The 24,439-nt window shown below is 35.3% G+C and overlaps 3 protein-coding genes across 8 annotated transcripts; 1 reads left to right on the top strand and 2 right to left on the bottom strand.

The window, feature by feature from the left end:
* The first annotated feature begins 5,427 nt into the window (after window positions 1-5,427).
* Window positions 5,428-14,111, top strand: NET1A (Kinase interacting (KIP1-like) family protein). Of its 6 annotated transcripts, none has more exons than XM_086232234.1 (5): window positions 5,428-5,738; window positions 5,841-5,889; window positions 6,469-6,744; window positions 7,856-12,099; window positions 12,538-14,111. In XM_086232234.1, exons 3-5 carry the CDS (start codon window positions 6,651-6,653, stop codon window positions 13,759-13,761), a joined length of 5,562 nt encoding a protein of 1,853 aa, XP_086088360.1. In that variant the 5' UTR covers window positions 5,428-5,738; window positions 5,841-5,889; window positions 6,469-6,650; the 3' UTR covers window positions 13,762-14,111. The 6 variants fall into 6 exon arrangements, with proteins under 6 accessions (XP_086088360.1, XP_086088359.1, XP_086088362.1 ...); XM_086232233.1 differs by having other exon boundaries at window positions 6,462-6,744; XM_086232236.1 differs by having other exon boundaries at window positions 5,825-5,889; window positions 6,462-6,744.
* An 891-nt stretch (window positions 14,112-15,002) lies between these two features.
* On the bottom strand, window positions 15,003-17,526 carry LOC147294032 (small ribosomal subunit protein eS1-like). The gene is made up of 7 exons (XM_086230757.1): window positions 17,501-17,526; window positions 17,364-17,411; window positions 17,133-17,238; window positions 16,213-16,350; window positions 15,936-16,121; window positions 15,592-15,792; window positions 15,003-15,252 (listed from the first exon to the last, which is right to left on the bottom strand). The coding sequence occupies exons 1-7, from the start codon at window positions 17,509-17,511 to the stop codon at window positions 15,157-15,159; spliced, it is 786 nt and encodes a 261-aa protein (XP_086086883.1). The 5' UTR covers window positions 17,512-17,526; the 3' UTR covers window positions 15,003-15,156.
* A 3,657-nt stretch (window positions 17,527-21,183) lies between these two features.
* Window positions 21,184-22,296, bottom strand: LOC147294031 (Leucine-rich repeat (LRR) family protein). Its single transcript, XM_086231165.1, has one exon. It carries the CDS (start codon window positions 22,294-22,296, stop codon window positions 21,184-21,186), a length of 1,113 nt encoding a protein of 370 aa, XP_086087291.1.
* Window positions 22,297-24,439: the final 2,143 nt, after the last annotated feature.

Here is a 24,439-nt window from a genome sequence, read left to right as displayed (position 1 = left end):
TAAATCAATAAAATAGTTATAACTGCACGTTAAACAGTCACAATTTGATATAACTATATTTTTTAAAATTGGTACTTAAACTGAAATTTAATATCTAAAGAGAAATTACATAAACGTTTTGGTAATTAAAATAAAAAAATATTACAATTTGATACCTAAACTCAACATACCTTTAAATGATTCATATCAATTAATTAATAGCAGTCCGCTTCATGTGCGAACTTTCACCGGATGAACTTTGCTGCCATTATTATTTGATCACTTGTATGCAAAATTTGGTAGAATTTTATTGCACAAATGGATTGATACTTGTTCAACTTATAACTCTTGTGTTCATCTTAAAGTTTAACTCTTGTGTTTCGAGCTTCATTCTAAATCTAAAACCTTAAATCATAAAACAGCAATTTTACACCATAAAGTGATTAACTATATATGTTGTGAATGAAATGAGAAAAAAAAACTAATACAAAGCATATGTTGATTCGTCCATGATACAATTTTGCAACATTATAGTGTGCATATAAATATGTTCACACCGATCAATCGGAACTGTGTTTGTATGTGAATATGGAATTGATAGCATATATATGCTAGTGCAAGAGAGGATCTAGGGTTTGGTTTGAACTTAGGATACATCGACTTTGTTGTTGTGGATTTGTCACTTCTAATATTAACTTTTGGCAGTATAACCTGACCTACAGGCTACAGCCACAAATATTTAATGTTAAGTGAGAATTTGTTTAGCGTTACAGGCCGGTCTTTCTTCTTCCTTCCTTCTTCTTCTTAATAACAATAATGCTTATTTCCTACTAGCCAGTCTAGCCCTACTTATTAATTGAGGAATTATTATTGAAGGAAGAAGGTAGAAAATTTATTAGAACTCAACCTAGCTAGGTAGCTATCACTACTCTACCTTGCTCTGCACTATGGACCAAGGTGGTCCATAATGATCATATATATTGAACATCAGCTGATATTTTGTACATAATATATATATATATAGGCAAATGATTTCCGATTTGGCTAATTTTTTGCAAGGATGATCTATGGAGATGATCCTTGCGAACAGTTCGGATCGACACAAAATGACTCGTGTGGGCCCCAACATGGTATACCTCAACAGAAGGAGCCTGTATATATATATATACAATACAATATATATATACAAGAATGCTTTAAAACTAACTAGTTAGTAAATTATTACAAAGCTAACCATCATGTTGGGCCCACCGCACAATGTAATCTCAAAATCCGAACCGTCTATTTTTAGGCCCTACTTCAAAGATCATTCCTATAAAAAATCTCTAAAATCAGAAGTCATTTAGCCATTTGATTATAATAACAACTATTTATATGCTTTTATCGAAAATACTGATCGTCTATTTATTTGATCTCAATTAGATGACTACATGATTTTCAATTTAGTTGATTTTTTGCAATGATGATTTTTGAAGTAGGACCCTAAATAATTGATGGTTCGGATTATGAGATTAGTGATGTGGTGGGCCCAAAAGTGTGGTTAACTTCGTATTAACTTGCTAACTGGTTAGCTTTAGAGCACTCTTCATATATATATATATATGGTCAGGGTGTTCTTAATATTTCTCACCCATGTGCCTAGAGAAGCCATGATTTGTCAATGTGATTGCAAATGAAGTCAAAATCTCTATCTCTCCCATGTGGGTTGTGCGCTGGATCATTAATTCAACGGTGCTGATGTACAACCAAGCTAGCTATAGCTTCTTCAGATATAAATGCATCTCTGTTAATTATTACCAAACAATCAATAAGATGTATCATTTAACAAAGTATAAAAAAACAATACGATGTAACTAGTAATTAAATAATAAATCATTATAGCAAAAATGAAGTACTTCTTTCATTATCATGTAGTCTACTTCGATATCTTACCACCTCCGCAAAGCATGACTTTCCTTTCTATTTAATTTGCCATATATTTTGGTGGGTAAGCATCTCCTATCATGCTAGCTACTTACCTTCCTTGTAAATGCTAAAAATGTGATGCTTTGTTTTCCACCACTATTAGTAATTTTGTTGCCAAAACACTTGGATATATTAAATTGTTAATCAGAACCGTTGTTCAGTAAATGAATTATATCAAATTTGATATCCTAATCGATTGATAGTCTAATCACATAATTAGTATATATATATATATCTGATTGCATGCAATAATATTACAAATTATGGGACCAATTACATAATTAATTCATGCTTATTATTGTGGTAGAAATTGAATTTTAGACATGAATTTGTGGCCATTAATTTAACACAACAAAATAGAGATAGTTGTGCTATCACACTTGAAAGGGAGGAAATGAAGGATTTTCTTTTCGTTTTCTAAGAAGGTTATGATGCTTCCCTTGTAGTTTTAGACTTTTTGCTGTGGATATGACGACAGAGGTGGCTGAGGCAGTGAGGCTCCACAGTCCAATCGGCCCACCATGAAAAGGTGACGGCCCACCAGAAAAAAGGTGACGAATATCCTCCACAATCAAAATTCCAATAATTTCATGCAAGAATCTTAAGTGTGGGATAGTGTAATATTAAGCCAGGGTATCTAAATTCCAAATTTCCAATTTGGTGTCTGTATATGCTTTTGAACAACATATTGATTTGGGAGTTTGCAATTGTTTAACACAAAGCTTCGATAGCCCCACTTGTACCATTCTTTATGGCAGCAAGTAGCATCCCACATTTTTTTTGTTCTAAAAATAGCTTATTATATAGGCTATAGCTATTATATATATAGACTCCCCCTTCTCAGGGGAGAGTGTTTTTTCTAAGTAAAGAAAGGAATAGCATTGTTGCGTTTCATCCCTTAGTGTGTTCAAGTAATCTGAACTTTTGTTTTTTAATTTCATCGTTAAAAAATTAGCCATACAAAATCATTATATTATGATTATCTCACTGTTTTATCTAAAAATTGTGTTAGTCTATTTATTTGATCGCAATTAATTAATTATATGATTTTTAAATTGGTTAATTTTTGTATAAAGATGATCCGTTAATAAAAATCTAAAAAAAGAAAAATTCGAATAATTGAATCGCATTTAAGAATGCCCATGTGCAATATCTTTTTTTATCTTAAAAAGAGATATATCTCGTTAAATAGAAGTTTTTCATGTATATATATATATATATAAAATAAGAGAGTTACTATTTGCACACTTATTCTCCTCTCTTTGCACTTCTTTCATCACTTAATTAGTAATTTTACATATTTGCCCTATTGTAAAAAGACCCTAAAGTCCTCCCCCACCACACCTCATCTCTCTCTCTACTCTTATCCCTTGCCTTACCCCATCTCTCCGGCTTCTCTCTCCTCTCTCTCTCTCTCTCTCTCCATCTCTCATTCCCTCTCTCCTCATCACAGCACCCCCTCACACTCCCCTCATATCTCCGACTTCTCTCTCCTTCCCTCCCTTTCCCTTTCTGTTTCTCTCTATGTTCGAACATCCACATAAAAAAATGCAGCTGGTTCGCCATTGGTCCACAAAACATCCAGGATACGTTCGGCAAGTACCCGCCGAACAATCATGTTCTATTCGGCGAACGATTGCCGAGCCAAACCACAAGTTTTGGCAGACCAGTGCCGAACGAAACCACCAGTTTCAGCACTAGTCTGCTGAACCTACAACCTTTTTTTGTTTTTAAAGTGGATGTTCGAAGGGGTGAGGGAAGGAGAAAGAGAGAGAGAGAGAGAGAGAGAGAGAGAGAGAGAGAGAGAGGGGGAGGGGCTGGGTGGGTAAGGGGAATGAGGGAGGTGGTCGAGTGAGAGGAGGAGAGGTTGGGTGGACCAATGCCGAACGAAACCACCAGTTTCGGCATTGGTTTGCCGAACCTGCAATTTTTTTGTATTTTTTTAAAGTGGATGTTCAGAGGGCAAAGGAAAGGGGGGAGAGAGAGAGGGGGCTAAGTGGGTCGGGTGAAGGGGAGAGGTGGTTGGGTGAGGGAAGGGGATGGGGCTAGGTGTGTTTTTTTTTGTCTAAGTTGATGGGGTGTGTTGTAGTGAGAAATTTTGTGAAATAGATAAAATAGAGATATTATGGTAATTGTGAGGGGTGTGTGTATGAGAAAATTCAATTGTGGGAGAAGTGTAAGGATGTGAAGGGAGAAAAAGTGAGAAAATAGTGTGCAAATAGCAGCTCTCCAAAATAATTGTACGATACGATTTAAAATTATTAAGATAAGTTGTGAGATTATGGATCTGTATCACGCATTCGGTAAGAATTAACATAATCAATAATTTAATTTAACAATTTAGCAATATAAACATCTCATATATACATGCCACGTATGCCAACATTGCAAAATAATACATGATGATAGAAGCACATGTATTATGACATGTTGGCACTCCGATTTCATGTATATACATCTTGTAATCATTGAATGGAATGTAGATAGAAATACATGTGAACTTTACTAGATGATTACAAAAGACTAATTTAATTATTTGGTTTGCTTAAGGAAAACAATTATTAAATTTAAGAAGAGTGAGAGCCATGAAATCAGAATAGATTCTTCTAGCTATAATCGAGCAACCTCCAACCACACTGTATAATGCCTTTGTTCTTTTTTTTTGGTCTGAAATTTAATTCGCTGTAATCTTTCATTGATTGCCAATCTAACATGGCAAGATCATTAACTTGCTCCATTTCATATTTGCTCATTTCCATTACTAGCCACCATAGCTAATAAAAGAAAGATATGTATAAATAATGGACTTCCATATGTAAAAAAATAGCATAAGCGTATTTACTAATTGTGGTAAAATTTAATCTCCATTAGGTTGTCTTTCTTTGAGAGAAAAGAGACAAAATGGACTTTAATTTTTTGGACTGTTGTGATATATACGTTAGTCAGAACAATATAAAAGAACAGAACATATTCATAGGGAAGAGACAGGATTATCAAAACAATGAAAAAAACAGAAAATATTCATAGGATTCAGAAATATGCAAAACCCAGAGTGGTCAAATTCCAACAACCCAAGAAATAACAATTTGGAGATCTTGGGCAAGGTTAGCTTAGTAATTGGCTAATTGGGTTCCCTTCCCTTAAACAGTACTCTTCCTCCCTCCATATCCACACTTGAAAAGTAAAAGATGATGACAAAAGTCAGGTAAATATTTTTAAAAGCAGCGAAAAAAAAAAGAAAGAAAATAACGACAAACGACAGCAAAATTCTCAGAATATAAATTATTTTCTAAATCTCTCAAATAAACAATGTACAATGTGGAAGTCATAAAAAAGAGAAAAAATTTGGAAAAATATCATATATACGTATATTCAGCTCTCACAATAAGTTTCCAAGAATGAGAAAGCTTACAAAATGTGTTGCTTTTTACTTCATTCTCTTTCTTGGCTTTACAGTTCATGAGTCAGGAAACAGTCGCTGTTCCAAACCTGTCAATATACTACACAAAACCCAATAAAGAGGGAGGAGCAGTGAGTCTCTCTTGTTTGAGAGTGAGAGAGAAAATGGGGTGAAACTGTAGTGCTTGCAGCTGGAGTTTTTCAATCATGGCTGCTGATCAGAACCCCATTACCAGTTTTTCTTTCTTTTGGCATGTACTTGATCCAAATGGAACAGAAAGATTTTTCTGTCTTTATTGAAACCCGTTTGCTTTGCTTTCAATGTGAATGATGTTGTGTCCCTTTGAATGGTAGCTTTGCATGCTATCAGAACCCACCACTGACTCACTTATTTAGTAAGTTTTTAATCCTTTACGATTCATAAAGGATTGGTTTTTGCTGTTTTTGTGAAGATCCATCTGCTCAAAACCAATGCATTTAGCTCCTTTGATTGGTAGGTTCACTTGCTGATTTGAAGCCCAGCATCGGCTTTCATTCAACCGTTTGGTAAATTCTTTTGATCTTATGTGAACAGAGTCATCTATTATCTGTTTTTTTTTTTTTGTAACCCGTTTGCAAAAAGTCCATCTTTTATTTGTTCATTTGCTTCTTTGAGTGGTATGCTCGCTTGCTCATGAAATTTTTCCTGTATTTGATCATTGGGGTGGTATGTGGTATTAGTAGTTCAGTTATGGCCTCTTACTGTATGATCTGTATTGGTCATGGGGCTCTTTTTGATTAGTCAAGTTAAAAAGCTGCTTTTGTACTGAGTTTTATTGGGGTCATTTTATGGATACCTGGTGTTTGTATTTTTCAATTTGTAGCACTTCTATGATTTTTGATTCCTCATATATTGAGGAAAACCTTAAATTGCCACATCGTTTGTTTTGCCTTGATATCTTCTTGTTTAATAGTTACTTAGTTCCTTTCCTTGGATCAATCGCATCAGTCTAATAGAGCAGGTTGTAGGCAATTTTCTATCTTTTCATTGTTCAGGCTAAAAGCTGGTATGAACTTTATGCCATTCTGAAGATCTCTTAAAAATTTGCTTATATTTATATTTTCTCTGATGATTATAGTGTACAGGTGGAAGGAGCGAGAAATACAGAACTGCAAAGTCTCATTTGGAATATTGGGGGGTGGAAGTTCATTGAGCTGATACTCTGGCCTGGATCCATTATCTGGGGGTTTATTACTGGAATAAGAACCAAGCCTTTGCCAAGTAAAAACCAGTTTTGTTGTTGTGCTTTGCTGGAGTCATTGCAACCATGTTAAATTCGGAGTCCAGACGCTTGTATTCTTGGTGGTGGGACAGTCACATTAGCCCAAAGAATTCAAAATGGCTTCAGGAAAATCTTACAGGTCTTGATAATTTTCTTACAATATTTATTTGTTTATCTCTATATACCTCCTAGCAGCTTCCAATTTTTTTTTTCTCTTTCATCACATATGTGCTTTTAAGATTCCAAGAATGTGGAACTGTCTCATCATCTTATATACTGCATTTTTCTTGCATAATTATGAAAGCTTGCCTTCCAGACTGATACTGCAAAAGTTCAATATATATAGGGTCAACATAGTATTTGATCATGCATGGTGGGCAAGTCATACCAACAAGATATAGCATTTTGGTAGCCATGCATTGCATTAAGATGTTAAGTAAAAGATGCCTACATTCTTCTCTTCACATGCTAATTTTAAAAACTAGTAGCCCGTTCCTTGACATTGTTTGGAATAAAAATAATAATAAAGAGGGAACTACCATCTGTAACATTTATTATAATTTGAACATAACTAGATGATGGTGAATGCTAGACCAAATGTATGAAAACAAGATATGGTTGATCTCAAATTTTTGCGTATATGATATTAGCATGATATGATATCAAGCATATGCAATATGCATTAGAATAAATTTTCAGGTCAGTGTAGATAAAGAATATGAAATAGGTTATACTATCTGAACTGGAAGCTTTAGTTTGGTCACCCTTACTTTATTATCTATGGTCTTCTTTAAGGATCCTCCTCTGGACCTTGCCCATTTTTTATATGCTATATATGTGGCTGTGTACATTCGAAACTGGGGTCTGTCTGATAGAAAGCTTTTGTGTGTGAAGAAGTCTAAACAGAGAAACACATCAGGTTTAAAAGTAAAGAAAGGTTAATGGTCCAAGCATAAACCATTCTAAATGGTGTTGGAGACATAATAATGATTATATGATGCAGATTTGCTGCTGATCAAAGAATTATATCAATACAAACTCTTGCTAGAAAGTAGAAAGTAGCCCTCAACCTGGAATTGAGTGGAAGTTTAGAGGGAAAAAATAAGGTTCTAATGGTTGCTTAGCCAAATAATACCTCTATCTGTTGGTTTTCTCTCTATCACCTCAGCATGTGCACTTGAGTGTGTTTTTGCACATGGATGTCTTTTTACAGGCTACATTCTTGATTGACACTAAATCTGTTTATACAGACATGGATGCCAAAGTCAAAGCAATGATCAAGCTCATTGAAGAAGATGCAGATTCTTTTGCAAGGAGGGCAGAAATGTACTACAAGAAACGCCCAGAGCTCATGAAACTGGTGGAGGAGTTCTATCGAGCTTATCGTGCATTAGCAGAGAGGTACGATCATGCAACTGTGGAGCTGCGCCAGGCTCATCGAACCATGGCAGAAGCATTTCCCAACCAAGTACCTTATGTACTGGCTGATGAATCACCCTCAGGCTCTTCTGGCCCAGAGACTGAACCTCATACGCCAGAAATTCGACATCCAATTCGTGCCTTATTTGACTCAGATGACTTGCATAAGGATGCACTGGGACTCTCTTCAACTAATTTACATGCTTTGAAAAGGAATGGAGGAAATCCAGCAGACGCTGACTCTGGAATAAGCAAAAGAGGTCTGAAACAGCTCAATGAGATGTTCATTCCAGGAGACGAAGTGCCAAATAATTCAAAGGTTTCAGAGAGAAGGATGAGAGAAGGCTTAAATTTAGATGGGTACTCTCAGTTGACAAGTGAAAACCAGAGTCTCAAGACCCAGGTCCTTTCTCAATCTGAGCGTGCTGCAAAAGCTGAAACTGAAGTTCAAATCTTAAAGAAAACTCTAGCTGAGATACAAGCTGAAAAAGACACAGTCCTTCTTCAGTACGAGCAGAGTTTGGAGAAGTTGTCTAAACTGGGGAGAGAACTAAATGATGCACAAAAGGCTGCTGGAGGGCTTGATGAACGAGCAAGCAAAGCTGATATTGAAATTAAAATATTGAAGGAAGCCCTTGTGGAACTAGAAGCGGAGAGGGATGATGGTCTTCTTCAATACAATCGGTGTTTGGAAAGGATATCTACCCTGGAGACCATGCTATCTTTAGCCCAAGAGGATGCAAAAGGACTTACTGACCGAGCTGTTAAAGCAGAAACTGAAGCTCAAAATATCAAGGAAGAACTTTCTAAATTAGAAGCTGAAAAGGAATCTCGTTTTCATCAGCACAAGCAATATCTTGAGAAGATATCTGCTTTGGAGATTAAAATCTCAGTTTCTGAGGAAAATGCCAGAATGCTTAATGAACAAATTGAAAGAGCTGAAAGTGAAGTTAAATCACTGAAGGAATCTCTTGCTATACTGAAGGAAGAGAAAGAAGCTGCAGCTCTTCAGTACAAGCAGTGCATGGAGACGATAGCTAAGATGGAAAGTGAACTTTCTCATGCTCAAGCAGATGCCGAACGACTGAATAGTGAAATTCTGACAGGGGCAGCAAAATTGAAGAGCGCCGAAGAACAATGTGTGCTCTTGGAGAGATCAAATCACTCTCTGCGGTTAGAGGCGAATGGTCTGGTGAAGAATATTGCAAGGAAAGATCATGAACTTTCAGAGAAGCACGATGAGATGAAGAAACTTCAGATTCTGATGCAAGAGGAGCACTTGCGGTTTGTGCAAGCTGAAGCCACTCTCCAAGTTCTACAGAATTTGCACTCTCAATCTCAAGAGGAGCAGAAAGCTTTGGCCCTGGAGTTCAAAAACGGGCTTCAAATGTTGAAGGACTTGGAAATACGCAAACATGGTATGGAGGATGATATCCAACGAGTTAAGGAGGAAAACCGGAGCCTAAATGAACTGAACTTTTCTTGCACAACTTCAATAAAGAATTTGCAAGATGAAGTCTTTAGCATGAAGAAGATGAAAGAGAAACTTGAAGATGAGGTTGCGCTAAAATCAGACCAAAGCAATGCCCTCCAGCAGCAAATTTTTCATTTGGAGGAGGAAATTAAGGGATTGAATACAAGATATAAGGCTATGGTGGAGCAGGTGGAGTCAGTAGGTTTAAATCCTGAATCTCTTGAATCATCTGTGAAAGACTTGCAAAATGAAAAATCAAAGCTACAAGAGATCTGCATAAGGGACAAAGAAGAGAGAGAACTTCTGTATGAGAAATTGAAGGATATGGGTAAACTTTCAAAAGAAAATACTGTTCTGGAGAGTTCGCTGTCGGGTTTGAATGGTGAGTTGGAGGGTTTGAGAGAGAAGCTCAAGGAATTGCAGGAGTCTTGCCAGTTTCTCCAGGGAGAAAAATCCACTCTTGTTGCTGAGAAAGCTGCCCTGCTTTCACAGTTGCAAATTATCACTCAGAATATGCAGAAGCTTTTTGAGAGGAACACCTTGCTGGAAAGTTCACTCTCTGGTGCAAATATTGAGCTTGAACGGTTGAGGGCAAGATCCAAGAGCTTAGAAGAATTGTGTCAGCTACTCAATAATGAGAAGTCCAATCTTCTTAATGAGAGAGGCACCCTGGTGTTTCAATTAAAAGATGTTGAACAGAGACTGCGAAACCTGGAAAAGCGGTTTACAAAATTAGAGAAAAAATATTCTAAAATGGAGAAGGAGAAAAAGTCCACACTTAATGCAGTAGAAGAACTACGAGGTTCCCTTCATGCAGAAAAACGAGAGCGTGCAAGTTATATACGGTCAAGTGAGGCCCGATTTGCTGGTTTGGAAAACAATGTCCATCTCATGCAGGAAGAAAGAACATTGGGAAAGAAAGAATTTGAAGAAGAGCTAGATAAAGCTGTAAATTCCCAGATTGAGATCTTTATCCTTCAGAAGTTTATAGAAGATCTGGAAGGGAAGAACTTATCATTATACATTGAATGTCAGAGACACGTTGAGGAATCCAAGTTTTCTGATAAGCTGATCTCAGAGTTGGAGAGTGAAAATCTTGAACTACAGGTAGAAGAAGAATTATTGGTAGTAGAAATTGAAAAGTTGAGGCGGGGGATTCATCAAGTGTTCAGGGCTCTTCAAATTGAACCACAGAGGCATGAAGTTAAGATTGAACAAGAGCAAGTAACTGTGCTGCACATTTTAAATACTATTAAGGACTTGAAAACTTCTCTGTTTAGGAGCAAGGATGAGGAGCTGCAGTTGCTGGTTGAGAAGTCAGTGCTCTTAACTTTACTTGGGCAGCTGAGATCAGAGGGTGCAGAGATAGAGTCAGCAAAACAAATCTTCGAGCGAGAGTATGAGATCATGATAGACCATTGTGCCGTGCTACAAAAAGACAAGCATGAGCTTCTAGAGATGCAGAGGCAGTTGAGGTTGAAATTGACAAAGAAAGAGCAAAAGGAGCAAATATTAGAGGCTGAATTGGAAAACCTTCAAGCTAAGCTGGTAAATTTGCAGGACGCTTACCTGGTTTTGCATGAAGAAAAATCCAAGGTACTTGAAGAGAGCAGATCTATGCTTAAGAAACTTTTGGACCTGAAAGGGGAGAAACAAATCCTTGAGGAGGATAATAGTGTTAATTTCCATGAAGCACTAGCTTTCAGCAACCTATCTTTGGTTTTAGAGAGCTTCACAATTGAGAAAGCTGTGGAACTTAAAGCACTTGCTGAAGATTTCAACAGTCTCTGTGTAATTAACAATGACCTCAAAGAGGCGGTTGGAATGTTGGGGGAGAAGTTAGTGATGAAAGAAGTAGAAAATCTGCATCTGAATGAGACGGTCCAATTGTTGGACAAGGAATTGTGTGAAGCCAAGGACTTAAATGGTCAACTAAGCCATCAATTTTCAGTTGGAAAGGATTCTCTGAAACAGAAAACCATGGAGCTCTCAGAAGCAGTAGAGAAGCTTAGAAAGACAGAGGACTTGAAAGTGGAATTATGCAGAAATGTTGCGGAACTGAAGATGGAACATGAAGAATCAAAACTAATGAGAGAAAATTGTGAGAAGCAGATTTTACAACTATCCAAAGATAACGCAAATCAGAAAAAGGAAATTGAGAGCCTTCGTGAAGCAAATAAAACTATGGAGAATGAAGTGGGTATGTTATGTGAAGTAATTGAAGGTCACAGAACTAGAGAAGAGAATTTGAGTTCAGAGCTGCAAGAAAGAAGCAATGACTTTGAACTCTGGGAGGCTGAGGCTGCAACATTCTATTTTGATTTTCAAATTTCTGCTGTCCGTGAAGTTTTTCTTGAAGACAAGGTTCATGAGCTTACTGAACTTTGTGAGACTCTTAGAGATGAAGGTGCTTCAAAAGGTGTGGAGATTGAACAAATGAAAGAGAGAATTAGCTTCTTGGAAAGTGAAGTTGGAGGACTGATGGCCCAGTTGTCTGCGTATGTTCCTGTGATAGCCTCATTGGGAGAGAATGTAGAATCTCTCCAGCACAATGCGTATCTTAGAACGAACCATTTTGTAGCAAACAATCATCAATATAAGGTAATATTCTTCCTTCTTTTGAGAAAACATTAACTATACCATGATTCAGCAGTTAAGAGTCTGAGCTAGGTAGAATTCCCCCCTTTCTGTTGACAGCATGAAGCCAAGTTGCTTGGCTTGAATGTCATATGAGAACCTTCAAGGTCATAGAAGTGTGTTTGTAGCTAATTGACATTGATAAATTTTGATTTAACTGCTATTTTAAATTGACATTGTAAGCTCCAATAGGTTTTTCAAGTTTCTTGTTTATATGAAACCTAAAACATTCTTAACCTGATAAATGCCTTCATAGAAGTAACAGGCATATTTGGGAACACGAGCTTGCAAATTTTCTTTAAGTCTTGACTTTCTCAACTGTGATATCTAAGATATTGTGTGCATAATTGAAGTCTTAATGCTAAAACCCGATATACTGAATTAACATGTTTGTGTTTCTAGGATGCGGAACCGCCAAATTATCTACAAAAGAGCTGTCAAGATTTCAGAGAAGACCAAAGCACTTTGATACCAGATGGAATTGCGGAATTGGTAAAGATGCAGACTATGATCAAAGAAGTTGAAAAGACATTTATGGAAGAAACGGAAAGGCTTACAATTGAAGCAGTTGAAAAGGAAATGGTGGAAGAAATTGAAAGGCTTGCAACTCAGGAATGTACAAAAAACAGCAACGTCAAAGTTGAGGTTTCAGCGGAGACTGAAGAGTTAAAGTCAAAAGGTACCTCACTTCAAGAAGAAGGCAGTAAAAGTGAAGAGATGGAACTTGGGAATGAGTTTACTAATGATAATCTCAAGTTGCAGAGGACAAAACCTGAAAATGGGACTTTGATGAAAGACATCCCGCTTGATCATGAATCAGATTGTTCATTCTACAGAAGAAGCAGTAGGGAGAATGGTGGGGCTAATGATCAGATGCTTGAGTTATGGGAAACTGCCGAGCAGCACTGTCACCAGGATCCAGTGGCTAATGAGAGACAAAATCAGACATCTGCACCATTGGAAGATATTACTCCTTGCCATCAGTTTGCAGATTCGCGGCACATGATTCAAAATTCTTCTTCAGAAGTACAGGTTGAGAAAGAGTTAGGCATCGACAAGCTGGAGGTGCCCTTTAATATTCAAGGACCAAGTCATGAAAGCAAGAAGGAAAAGATCTTGGAGAGACTAGTTGCTGATGCTCAGAAACTGATAAGTCTACAAACAACAGTGCAAGATTTGAATAAAAAGATGGAGACAAACAAGAAGGGTAAGAAGGCCAATGGCACTGAATATGAAACAGTCAAAAGACAGTTGCATGAAGTTGAGGAGGCCGTTGTGCAGCTAGTGGAAATGAATGATCAATTGAAAAAGAATGCTGAAGAGTCTCCATCTTTGAACGAGCAGATTTCCGTAGAATTGGAGGCTGGAAATGTCCGCAGAGAGAGAGTAACCGATCAGGCAAGTAAAGGGTCTGAGAAAATTGGAAGGTTGCAGTTTGAGTTGCAGAACATTCAACAAATTTTGCTAAAACTGGAGGATGAAAACAAAAAGAAAGGGAAGCATGGATTTTATGAAAGTAGAACAGGTGTTCTCCTGAGGGATTTCATTTACAGTGGCAGAAGTAGTGAAAGGCGCAAGAAGGCTTGTTTATGTGGGTGTATGAGACCGTCAACAAATGGAGACTGAGGTAACCGCTTAGAGGAAATCCCACTTTTATTTGCTTCGAGTCTTCTTTCCTTGAAATGGTCCTAATATTTTATGTTCAGCAGATCATTTCTTGGATTAGTTAGTGTAAACCGTACTGTATTAGCTTTTACATGTTCTGTAAGAATTAAGCTTGCTAATCATAATAAGCTGCTTCTTTCAGTTTTATATCTGATTATAACCATAAAAACTACGCCAGTATTATTGGAGAAGCTCAATATAGTACAAGCTTGTTCTTTCTTTTTAATTTAAATGTTTTTAGTAACATGCAGAATGTCTAGTTATTTGAAATGTATGCTTCCGATATGTTATACAGAAAGGATGGACTTTAAGGGAATATTTACTGGAGTTTGAACTTTGAACTATTGAGAGAAATGGAAGCTTTTGAGCATGGTACAACTATTGAACCAAGACTTTGATGCTGGTAATGGCTTTGGCTTTTAGGCGACTTCTTCAGCCAAATAGCAGAATTCTGTGAAAATGAGCAACTATGATAAAAAGATGGCGTCCTTTTGATTAAAAAAAAGCAAGATTTTTATTTCTCAAGGAGTTTGTTTATAGAGGCCTGTTGTTTTAGGACAACGTTTGACCCTCTCTCTGGTATTGGATATTAGGATGTTTGGTGTTCTGACCAAAAAATTTTATTTTTTAAAAGTGATGATGACCTGATGGTATTATTCAAACTCTCATATTGACAATCAAGGAGAGGCATAAAAACGGTCAACTCTTCTTCTTAAGAGCGACCTACTTAATCCCAAAGTGCTACTGTACACAGTAGCTAGTTCTCCCATGGTGCAGCAACCAAGACAAATTTAATTACCTATTTATATTGAGCTCAAATAGAGCAGATGCATAATTTGCGTATCCTCGGATGTGCATAAACAAACCATAGCATAAAATGATTTACAGTTCATCCGATTATCTTCTAATTCTCTCATTTCTCAGCCCGGATGTTATTAAAATAGTTCAAAGAAAATTTTGTACCCAACATATTCAAATATTTGCTTAGCCAAAAATAGTTCCCAAGTTGAGTCCCGACGGATTGTGATCCTATAAGCAGAAATGAAAAATGGTGGACAACCACCACATTTCCCACTCCTTAAGAGCAAGGATTTTTTAAACATATTTAAGACCACATTTAGAAGTCGATGAGATAGATGCAAATCATGCAATATACAAGGAATATTAGGGCAATATAATTTTAAGCTGAACTTCAGTGAAAATTCATGAAATATAGTATTTAGATTAAACGCACAAAATTTCAGTCATCTTTTTCTCACAGCTAGAACAAAACAAACAGCAAGTAACAAGGTATTCAAGTTCACAAAAGATAAATGAAGCAACTCTAAAATGGAAAAACTTAAACTAAGGCAACATTTAAGCTCCGACGATTTCTGCAGGCACCTCAGGCACTGCATCTTCAGCAGGCCTCTCCACCTTCACACCAACATCTTCTGTCATATCACCATGAACCTACAAACAAAAAATCCATTTAGTAAAAGTCGGTCCACAGACAATGCAAGAAAAATTAATTAAATTACATGACCAATTTTACTTTTATCAAATTACAGTTTTCATCAGGCATTAATATAAGAAGAATCACAATGCAGAAATGCCACCACTAATCATCATGGAGATGTGACCTTCAAATGATTTCTGAAGGCCTAATACTCAGAAAGAACATAATATTAAACAGTACACTCGAGGGCCACCAGAAAAAATATTGCAGGGTCATTAGTAACTAAGTAATATTGCAAATGCAGAACACCAATGAACTGCACAATGCTAAAACAGAAGGTTTAAGGTACATACCTCCATCAATTTTCCAAGATCAAATTTTGGTGCTTTCAAGATCTTGACTTTCCTGATGAACACATTCTGTAAAGGATAGATGCTTGTAGTTGCCTTCTCAATCTCTTTACCAATACTCTCAGCAATGAACTTGCGGACCAAGTCCTTTAGATCACAAGATGTTGCTTGGTTGACCATGATCTCCCTCATCTTACGACGGATCTGACAAAGTTAACGCAAAACTATTGTCATATTTCTGGAAAAACAAAATATTTACATTTGTGGCAAAGGAATATACACACTTTATGTTAATATTCTAAAATACACATACAGATTATAAGAAGATTGTATTAAGTCAATTTTACCTGTCTAATCTGGCTAGATTGTGCATAACAGGTCCTCTTGACTTGATTTGGACGTCTCTTAGTGAAGCCAATGCAAAACATCCTCAGAGTGTAATTGTCGGTAGTCTTCACATCCACATGAGCTTCAATCAAAGTTTGCCATTTTCGCACCAAAGATCTCAACTTGTCGGTTGTAAAATTCATTCCCTAAATAATTCAGTATAACATACACAGGTGACATTAGCTTTTCATTAAAAAAGCAACCTCAAATATATGGCGGTTAATAATTCCATCATACCCAGAAATTAGTCAGAACATTCCTCCCTTGGACGTCTTCAGCTCTCAATCGCATCTTTCTGTAAGCATGTTCCTCATCAATCTGAAGGTCAGCCAGGGATACCTCAAACACTCTATGTTTGAGTCCTTCAGAAGCAATCTGTTAAAATCCCAACACTTGTTAAAAGCATGAACTCTGTTAAGATATTCAGAGTGTTCTGATGTCGAAAATAAATTACTATAATCCACAATAATAACTCCCTAATTTTTTCAACCGCACAAGTTATATGTGTGCTCTGCACACAGATGTATGGACTCTCTCATAGTTATACAATTTTTGTTTAACATACACAACAACAGAGTATTAAAAGCAATGTTGTTGTATTCAAACATACAAAATTAAATGCAAGACAAAATAAGTGAATGAAAATGAACAACTAGCAAGGGAAATAATCTCAAACTGAGATGAAAGAGGGATACTACAAACTTTAGAGCTGGAATTAGATTTTCACAGAGGATTGTAACTTACAAACAAATGTAACAGCCACTCTACTCATTAAGATAAAACTGACAATTGCTACAAAGTAAAACGAAAACTCTTGAAAAATAACAAAAAATCCAAAATTACCATCATGAATTCCAGATTTTCAAACAAACAGAAAACCAGTCCATCCTAAAACTCTGAAAACAAAAACAATAATAGCAGAACAGATCCAATCCAACATCTTAAAAACCAGCCTCGACATGGTTCAACAACAAGCACAAATCCAAATCTTCCTAACCCACCCACTGCTACAACAAAGCTCACGCAACTATAGAAACACAAATGAAATTAAGCTAATCCCATCTTCACTTCCAGCAAATATATAGTCTTGACACACAACATATTCACAAAACAAAACAAAGACAACACAAAGAACAAATAAGTACAGATAGATATACCTTGGTACCCTGAGTACGGGTGACGAGAGTTTTCCCCACATTCTTGTTAGTGAACACTGAAGGGGCCTTGATGTCGTACCAATCTTTCTTGGCAAAGGGATCAGACCTGAAATATTCACATACAAATACAAATAAGTAAAAATTACAAAAGTGAAATTATATGAAATTAAAAATGAAAAATAAAGAAAACCCAGATCTGTATTAATACAAATATAGATGAAAATTGCTTACGCTTTCTTCTTTCCTCCCTTCTTTCCCTTCGAAATCCTCTTGTTCTTTCTGTGTCAAACAAAGTTCAATGTGTCAGTGACTTAGTCAACTGTAGGTACTGAATAAGGTGAGTTAATAGAGAGAGAGAGAGAGAGTACCCAACGGCCATGGTTGGAAGAGCTGAAGAGCTTAAGCGGGAGTTGCAGATACAGTGTAAGCAAGAGTCGGAGACGGCTCTGTGAACAAACCCTCTCGATGCCTCAAAAACCCTAATCCTATGATATATATAAATTGGATGGATCTCGTCGTTACTGGGCTGGGCTTAGGTTACTATCGGCCCAACCTGATATAAGTAGCCCAATACAGGCTCTGACCCAACCCACCCCCATTCTAATGTTAGGTGTCTTATTTTTAGGTTTATTGAAGTTTATTTAAGGATCATTAATTTGTAGCCCCCTAAATCCCCTAGAGTTTTTAATTATCTCTAACATTTTCTATTCATTTTTTTCCTCTTTTTTTGTCACGTGTCTTTTTACTCTGTTTCATTTCTATTTCTAATATCGATTAAACAGTAATTGTGTCATAGTTCTATATGAAAATTATGACACAGTTACGCTTACATAGTTACATATGCAAATTATGACACGGATGCATGATAAGAATTACTTTTTTACTTATTCTTTTTCATTGGGTCTCTTACTTATTCTTTAAAGTTTAACTTGCAAATCATAAGTTATAAAACGACATTTTTACACCAACATAAAGTAATCAACCCTAATAAACCCAAGGAGTTAAATTTCTTGTTGGGGGGTATGAAAATTTTAACATGAGTTTGTTACTTTTTCGTCAATATTTCGTTGAAATTATTGAAATTTGGCAAAATTTCGCTCACAGAAGTCTTCTCCTTGCTGGCGTGTGATCGAACCACCGTTCCGGCCAGATTTGGGCGGCCCAAGAGAGGGAGGGAGGGGAGAATGAGGAAGATATTGGGGAAGAAAAGGAGGAAGACTAGAAGAGATCAGGGGAAGAGATCAAGGGAAGAGATCAGGGGAAGAGAGAATAGAGTAACTGGCAAAGAGAAATGGGAGGGAATAACTTTTTGACAAGAACATGAATTTTCTTTGTTTTGGATGCGACTGGCTGCTACTATACGCTTACTCTTTTAAATGCGATTAATTGCTTCTATAGTTCTACGCAGTTTAAACTTTAAACTTTAATATTGGTAAAAAAAAAAAAAAAAACTTTAAACCAGATTAGACATTTAGACCGAACAAAAAACTAGAGCAAAGTTGTCCATTAGTTCTCCCATAAAAGATAGAAACACTTACAAAAGAAGATATTCACATATTGTAACTCATGTTAATTAAAAAAATCATAAGAACATATAATTTAAGTAAAAAACATTATCTAATATGAGTATAGAACTCATAGTTAGAATTTAATTGTCATTTATCTTTGATATAAAAGAATAGAGGAACTTCAAGAATAGTTAGTTTGCAGTTTGAAATTGCAAGGAAAGAAAAGAAAAGAAAAGAAAAGAAAAGAAAAAAGAAAATTAAGAAAAAAAAAAAAGATTTGGGGCTTTTGGGCAATTGGAAAGAAAAAAAAGAGTCTGGGGTTTGGTTTGGCTCTTTTGGAGTTTCGTTTAGTTATTTTTAAACATTAAATCCTAATACATTTCTATATAAAAAATAATTAAAAATACTCTAAAGGGCCTAAACCCTAATATCTTATACCAAATCCTAAAAAAAATAGAGTATAGATTATAGAGTATATAGAGTTTAATGTATAGATTATAAAGTATAAAGAGTATTAGGGTAGAGTATATACTATATTAGAATTTAATGTATAGATTATAAAATATAAAGAATATACTAATTTCATTTATTTATTATACTAATTTTATTTAACAGTATTTGCCTCCAGCGCGCATTATATTCATCTTATATCACATGAAACCTACTATATAATTTGGTTTTTTCAATGTTTTTTTTATCAATGTAGTAACTAATATGTTAAATAAACATTTGTTAAAGTTTTATTTAAAATTTTCATATTTTGATAGCAATTTTCGTTGTTTATGTCTAATTTTTGTCGAAATTTAAAATTTTTCGAAATTTATGAGAAATCCGAAATTTTACTCTTTGAAAAAACCTTCTAAACATTAAAAGAAGTTAAAAATAAAATATAATTGTTTACATAGAAAATTAGGATTAAATACCAAATCCCAATAATTTTTTAATATAGCATGAACATCATATAATATTTCAATTGAACTACTAAATTTAAATGTAGTTTTTTAGATTATGTCACAAATATGTTGGCCCATTTGATTTGAGCCTTTTTCATTTGACATTTTTGTCCTTTGGCCCACATATGATGGGTGTAGTTAAAATTTATAAGGTTTTAGCAAAATTGTCTTTGAGGCTTTTATATTATCTTGAAAATTTGCTAATGTAGTCTTCACTTCACATTTAGTTGTGACTGAACGACAGTCACATCTAAGTTATGAGACAATCACAGTTAAATTGTGATTTAATTGAATTTTTTTTAGAGAAATTATACTACAATATACTAATATAGTATAAATAGATGTCAAAACAATACTTTTACTCAAAATAATACATAGTATAGTGGTGTGAGTTGTCTCTTTCAATTTACCAAGACAGTCACAGTTAAGTTGTGACTGGATTGATTTTTTTTTTTTCAATACAATATAGTATAAATTAATGTAATATTTGTGATGTAATATTATTTTTATTTCTTTATTGTAGTGGCATATGATGTAATATTTATAAATTCTAATACTTTTTACTTTATTATTTAGTTTGACTTTTCAACTAATACCTGATCTAAAATGCTATTTAATTTTGGTACTTAAATTAAAAAGTTATTGAAAGTTAGTAGTTAAAATCAATAAACCTTTATTTACAAGGATGGAAAATAAATACAAAAACAGATAATAGCTGTGAAAGAGTTTGAATCCTACTTAGAATTTCCAATAATTTTTATTTGTTTATCCAAATACAAAGTATTTTTGGCTTGTTATAAAAAGAGTTTTTTTCATATTTAGTACCTGAACTTTGACCATTGTCTTAATGTGGTACCTAAACTTTTATTTGTCCCAATTGAGTACCTAAACTTTTATTTTGTGTCTAATAGGTACCAAAATGAATTTCTGTTAAAATTATCAACAAAAGTTAGGGGCAATATAGTCACTTCAAAAAATTTATATTTATATTTTAATTTTAATTTTTAATTTTTTTTGTTTATTGTGTGTTTTTTTTTAATAATTTTAAACATATAAAGAAAATAATTAAAATATACTTTGACTATATTGCCCCTAATTTTTATTGACAATTTTAACAAAAATTTATTTTGGTACCTATTAGACACAAAATAAAAGTTTAGGTACTCAATTGGGACAAATAAAAGTTTAGGTACCACATTAAGACAAAGGTCAAAATTTAAGTATTAAATATGGAATAAACCCTTATGAAAATATACAACCATGTAGTACGGAATCAATGACAGATATCCCTTGATCAACAATGCAACATAAAAAGCCCGTAACCATATATCATCACCTAATTATGCCACCCAAAATTTGTGCTACTAGTTAGGTGCTCAACCAAATAATGTAATACATTATTTAATCCAACACAAAGAAAGTTCGTTTATACATTGGAATTGAACAAGTCTTGTATTTCAATTTCATATAGGATTAATACATTGAAAAATATTAATTCTCTTGATCATGGATAATGAAAATAAGGCACAGAAGGAGGTGGTGGCGGCAGTGAATGAAGCGGTGAGAGTGGCGGAGATGAAGAGGTGGTGACTATTGATGTGGGGGAGGACTTGTAGGTGTGCAGCCAAAGGCTCCACAATTGACCCGATTGGCATAAAATGTGGCACATTCTTCTGATGACCGCTGCAATGGCCTATGTGCAATACAATTCTTCCCATCATCCTTTTCTGGAAAATTGGTGCAAATGTGTGCTTCAACATAGAAATAGTTATCCGAATAGTTAAAGTCCTCCAACTTAGGCAACGAGCACACACTTGCAGGAACCTCCCCAGACAATTTATTATGTGCCACATTGAGCTGCTCCAAGCTCTTCATCCCACCCATAGACTTAGGCAATGAACCCACCAACTCATTGTGGCTTATGTCAAACACTTTCACTTTGTCCAACAGCCCTATACTTGAGGGGACACACCCTTTTAGCCCACTATTCACGAGCACAACTTCGTTCAATGTGTCCTTCATTTGTCCCAAACTTGAAGGGATGCAACCCTTGAGGTCATTATTTGCCAACACAATCACAGAGGCTGAGGAGTTGCCAATGTTTTGGGGCAATGAAAATTGGAACTTGTTGTTGTTTAAGAACAGGGCATCGAGTTTGAGGTCGAAAAGGGCGGAGGGAATGTCACCTTGAAAGTTGTTGAATCTGATGTCCAAGTATTTGAGTGAAGGAATTTGAAGAACAACTGAAGGAAATTGGCCTGAGAATTGGTTGTTGCTGATGTCGAGCTCGTAAAGAAGGTGAAGGTAACAAAAGCTATGAGGAATGGTGCCACAGAAGCGGTTTGAGTTTATGTGGAAGAGAGAGAGGTCGGTTAAGAGACCAAGCTCTTGGGGCAGTGAACCGGCTATGTTGGCATGGTTTAGGTCTATGCCAGCCACTGTGATGGTGTGAGGCTCATCTGGGGCTGGTGCACAGTAGACTCCGGTGTAGTTGCAGACATTTGGGCCGCACCAGTTGGTGGTGAAGTTGTTGGGGTCTGAGGTGATGACATGTTTCCATGCTTGGAGAGCTTTGTAAGCCTTTAGAAGTCTTGTGTTGGGGAGGGGTGGAGGGGAAGAATGAGAAACTTGGTGGGAGGGTTTGGAGAGGAATATGATGGAGAGGATGATAAAGAGGGTTAGAGTGACATTTGGGTTTTTCATGTTTGGGTGTTTGTTATTGTGTGATGTGTGAGGGAATAGGGAGTAGAATTTATACATGGGTTTTGAGAAGTACTCTTTGACTATATCTCAGTTCTCACTCTAGCTAATATATAACTAATTATTGGGGCACACAAAGAAAGGTTTTGTCATTTGAATTTAATTGATTTGATTGATCAATGAGTAGGTAACAAGAATGTTCTTCATGCAATTCATGCACTGGCATGCATTGTAAGGATAGTGATGTTTGTTTCTTGTAGAGAGTAGAGACTACCTAGAGGGTTGGAAGGAAATTGGTAGCATATCATACCAAACACACGGTTTTCACCAGCTTGGCTAGTTGGCTTTAAATCAATATATGTACTAAAAAAGTACATAGAATTGTTCAACAGGTTAAGATATATATATATATATATTTGCAGTTTTTCAAGTTATTTTATTCTCATATATTATATATATAGTGGATTAATTGTTAAACAAAGACTGTTTCTAACTTTCTCATCATTATCACCAAAAGTATTGAATTATTATTTTTTGGCCAGGCACCATAAGCATTGAATTTGAATCCACATTGGAATGTAACTAAGCCTTGAGTCAGTTATCAAAGTCGCATGGCAGAGCAGGTAGATTTCAAGGAATGGAGCTTGTAGTTGCACAGTCCATTCAAGCATGCTTGATTTTAAATTTTTTTCTTTTTGAACTTGATTTAATTGTGATTGAAATTCGATTAAACTAAACCCAATTGGAAGTGGAAACTTCTTGAGGAGAGGTAAAGATAATCCCAAGTCAAACACCATGAAGTTTGGTTGTAGGGGAAAGTAAACTCTCTGGATAACATGAGACAAAGTAATACTGAAAACATATTCAAAAACCCAAAAATTCTATTATGCAAATTATGAATGAAGTCCAAACTCCAAAGAGAAAGCCAATCATAATTCTTAAAGCAACGAGTGAAGTCCAAATCCAAATAGAGAGCCAATCATAAAGAGGGAGGCCCATTTTCATTACAAGGCTGATTCCAATGAACCAAATTAACACCACCTTAATTGATTATCTGGGAATGGAATGAAATTGTGCTCAAGGTAGGCTTGGTACGTAAAATGCTCTGTTGTGAAGTCAAACAGTGGTTGGATTGATAAATATTGTTAGTCAAGTTATCAATTTCTTCTTGGAAAATATGATGGATTCAGCTCAGCTTAAGGGATTTAAGTCAGTGGTTTTTAATGGGTAGAAAAAGAGCAACAAATTAAGGCCTCTATCTATGCCACAATGCATTAATAAATACCCGGTGTCTTGTTTTTTCCATTGCACCTCACAACAACATTCTCCAAAGATATATGTTGTCTTCTTCACTGATTTAAACCAAAACAAGCTAAAGCCCAAAAGAAAACAATATTAAAAGAAAAGGTTGCTCTATTGGACTTGCGTTTTCTGTACTAAAAAGAAGGTTAATTAATGTAGGGACTGTAGAGTTCAAAACAAAACCATTTTTCTTGAGCTTTTGGCCATTTAACGAGTAAAATTTTGATGTGACCTTCACACATTACTTGGTATTATTAATTTATGACTTCTTTATTAATAAGCCACAATATGCAAATTTTTTTTAGTCATGAATTCCAATTTTTAATCTATTTATTTATAAGCCACAAAATATATTTTTAAGCCATCAAAAATATTTCTAAGTCACAATTCAAAAAAAATCAAGTACAAAACATTCAATATTATTCAAACTCAAGCATACCTAAATAAGGTATTCAAGTATACTCAAGTTTTAGTTTAATTTTTTTTTTAATTTTTTTTTTCACAGTTTAATGTTTATGGTATAATCTTTAGTATTTAAGGCTAAAGTTTAAAGTTCTAAATATGAAGTTATAAAACTTAAACTCTAAATATTTAAACTTTAAAACAATATTATTTTATTCAAAAAGTGTACTTCAAATTAAAAATATTACAACTCTAAAATATAAACCTGTCATTCACACGTGATGTGATGGTCACCACATAATTTTTGTTCTTATTTTATCAACACAAAACAAAACAAAACCATTTCCCCTGTTACACATGGGCCTGACCCATAATCCTTGTACCCAGTTGGAGTTGAACTGGATCGGACCTAAACCCGACAGCCCGATACATATTACACTTC

The sequence above is a fragment of the Dryas octopetala genome, chromosome 2 (assembly GCF_963921425.1).
Source record: "Dryas octopetala chromosome 2, drDryOcto1.1, whole genome shotgun sequence".
Classification (NCBI taxonomy): Eukaryota; Viridiplantae; Streptophyta; class Magnoliopsida; order Rosales; family Rosaceae; genus Dryas; species Dryas octopetala.
Note: the sequence above shows the minus strand (reverse complement) of the source record. Positions and strands in the feature narration are given on the sequence as shown.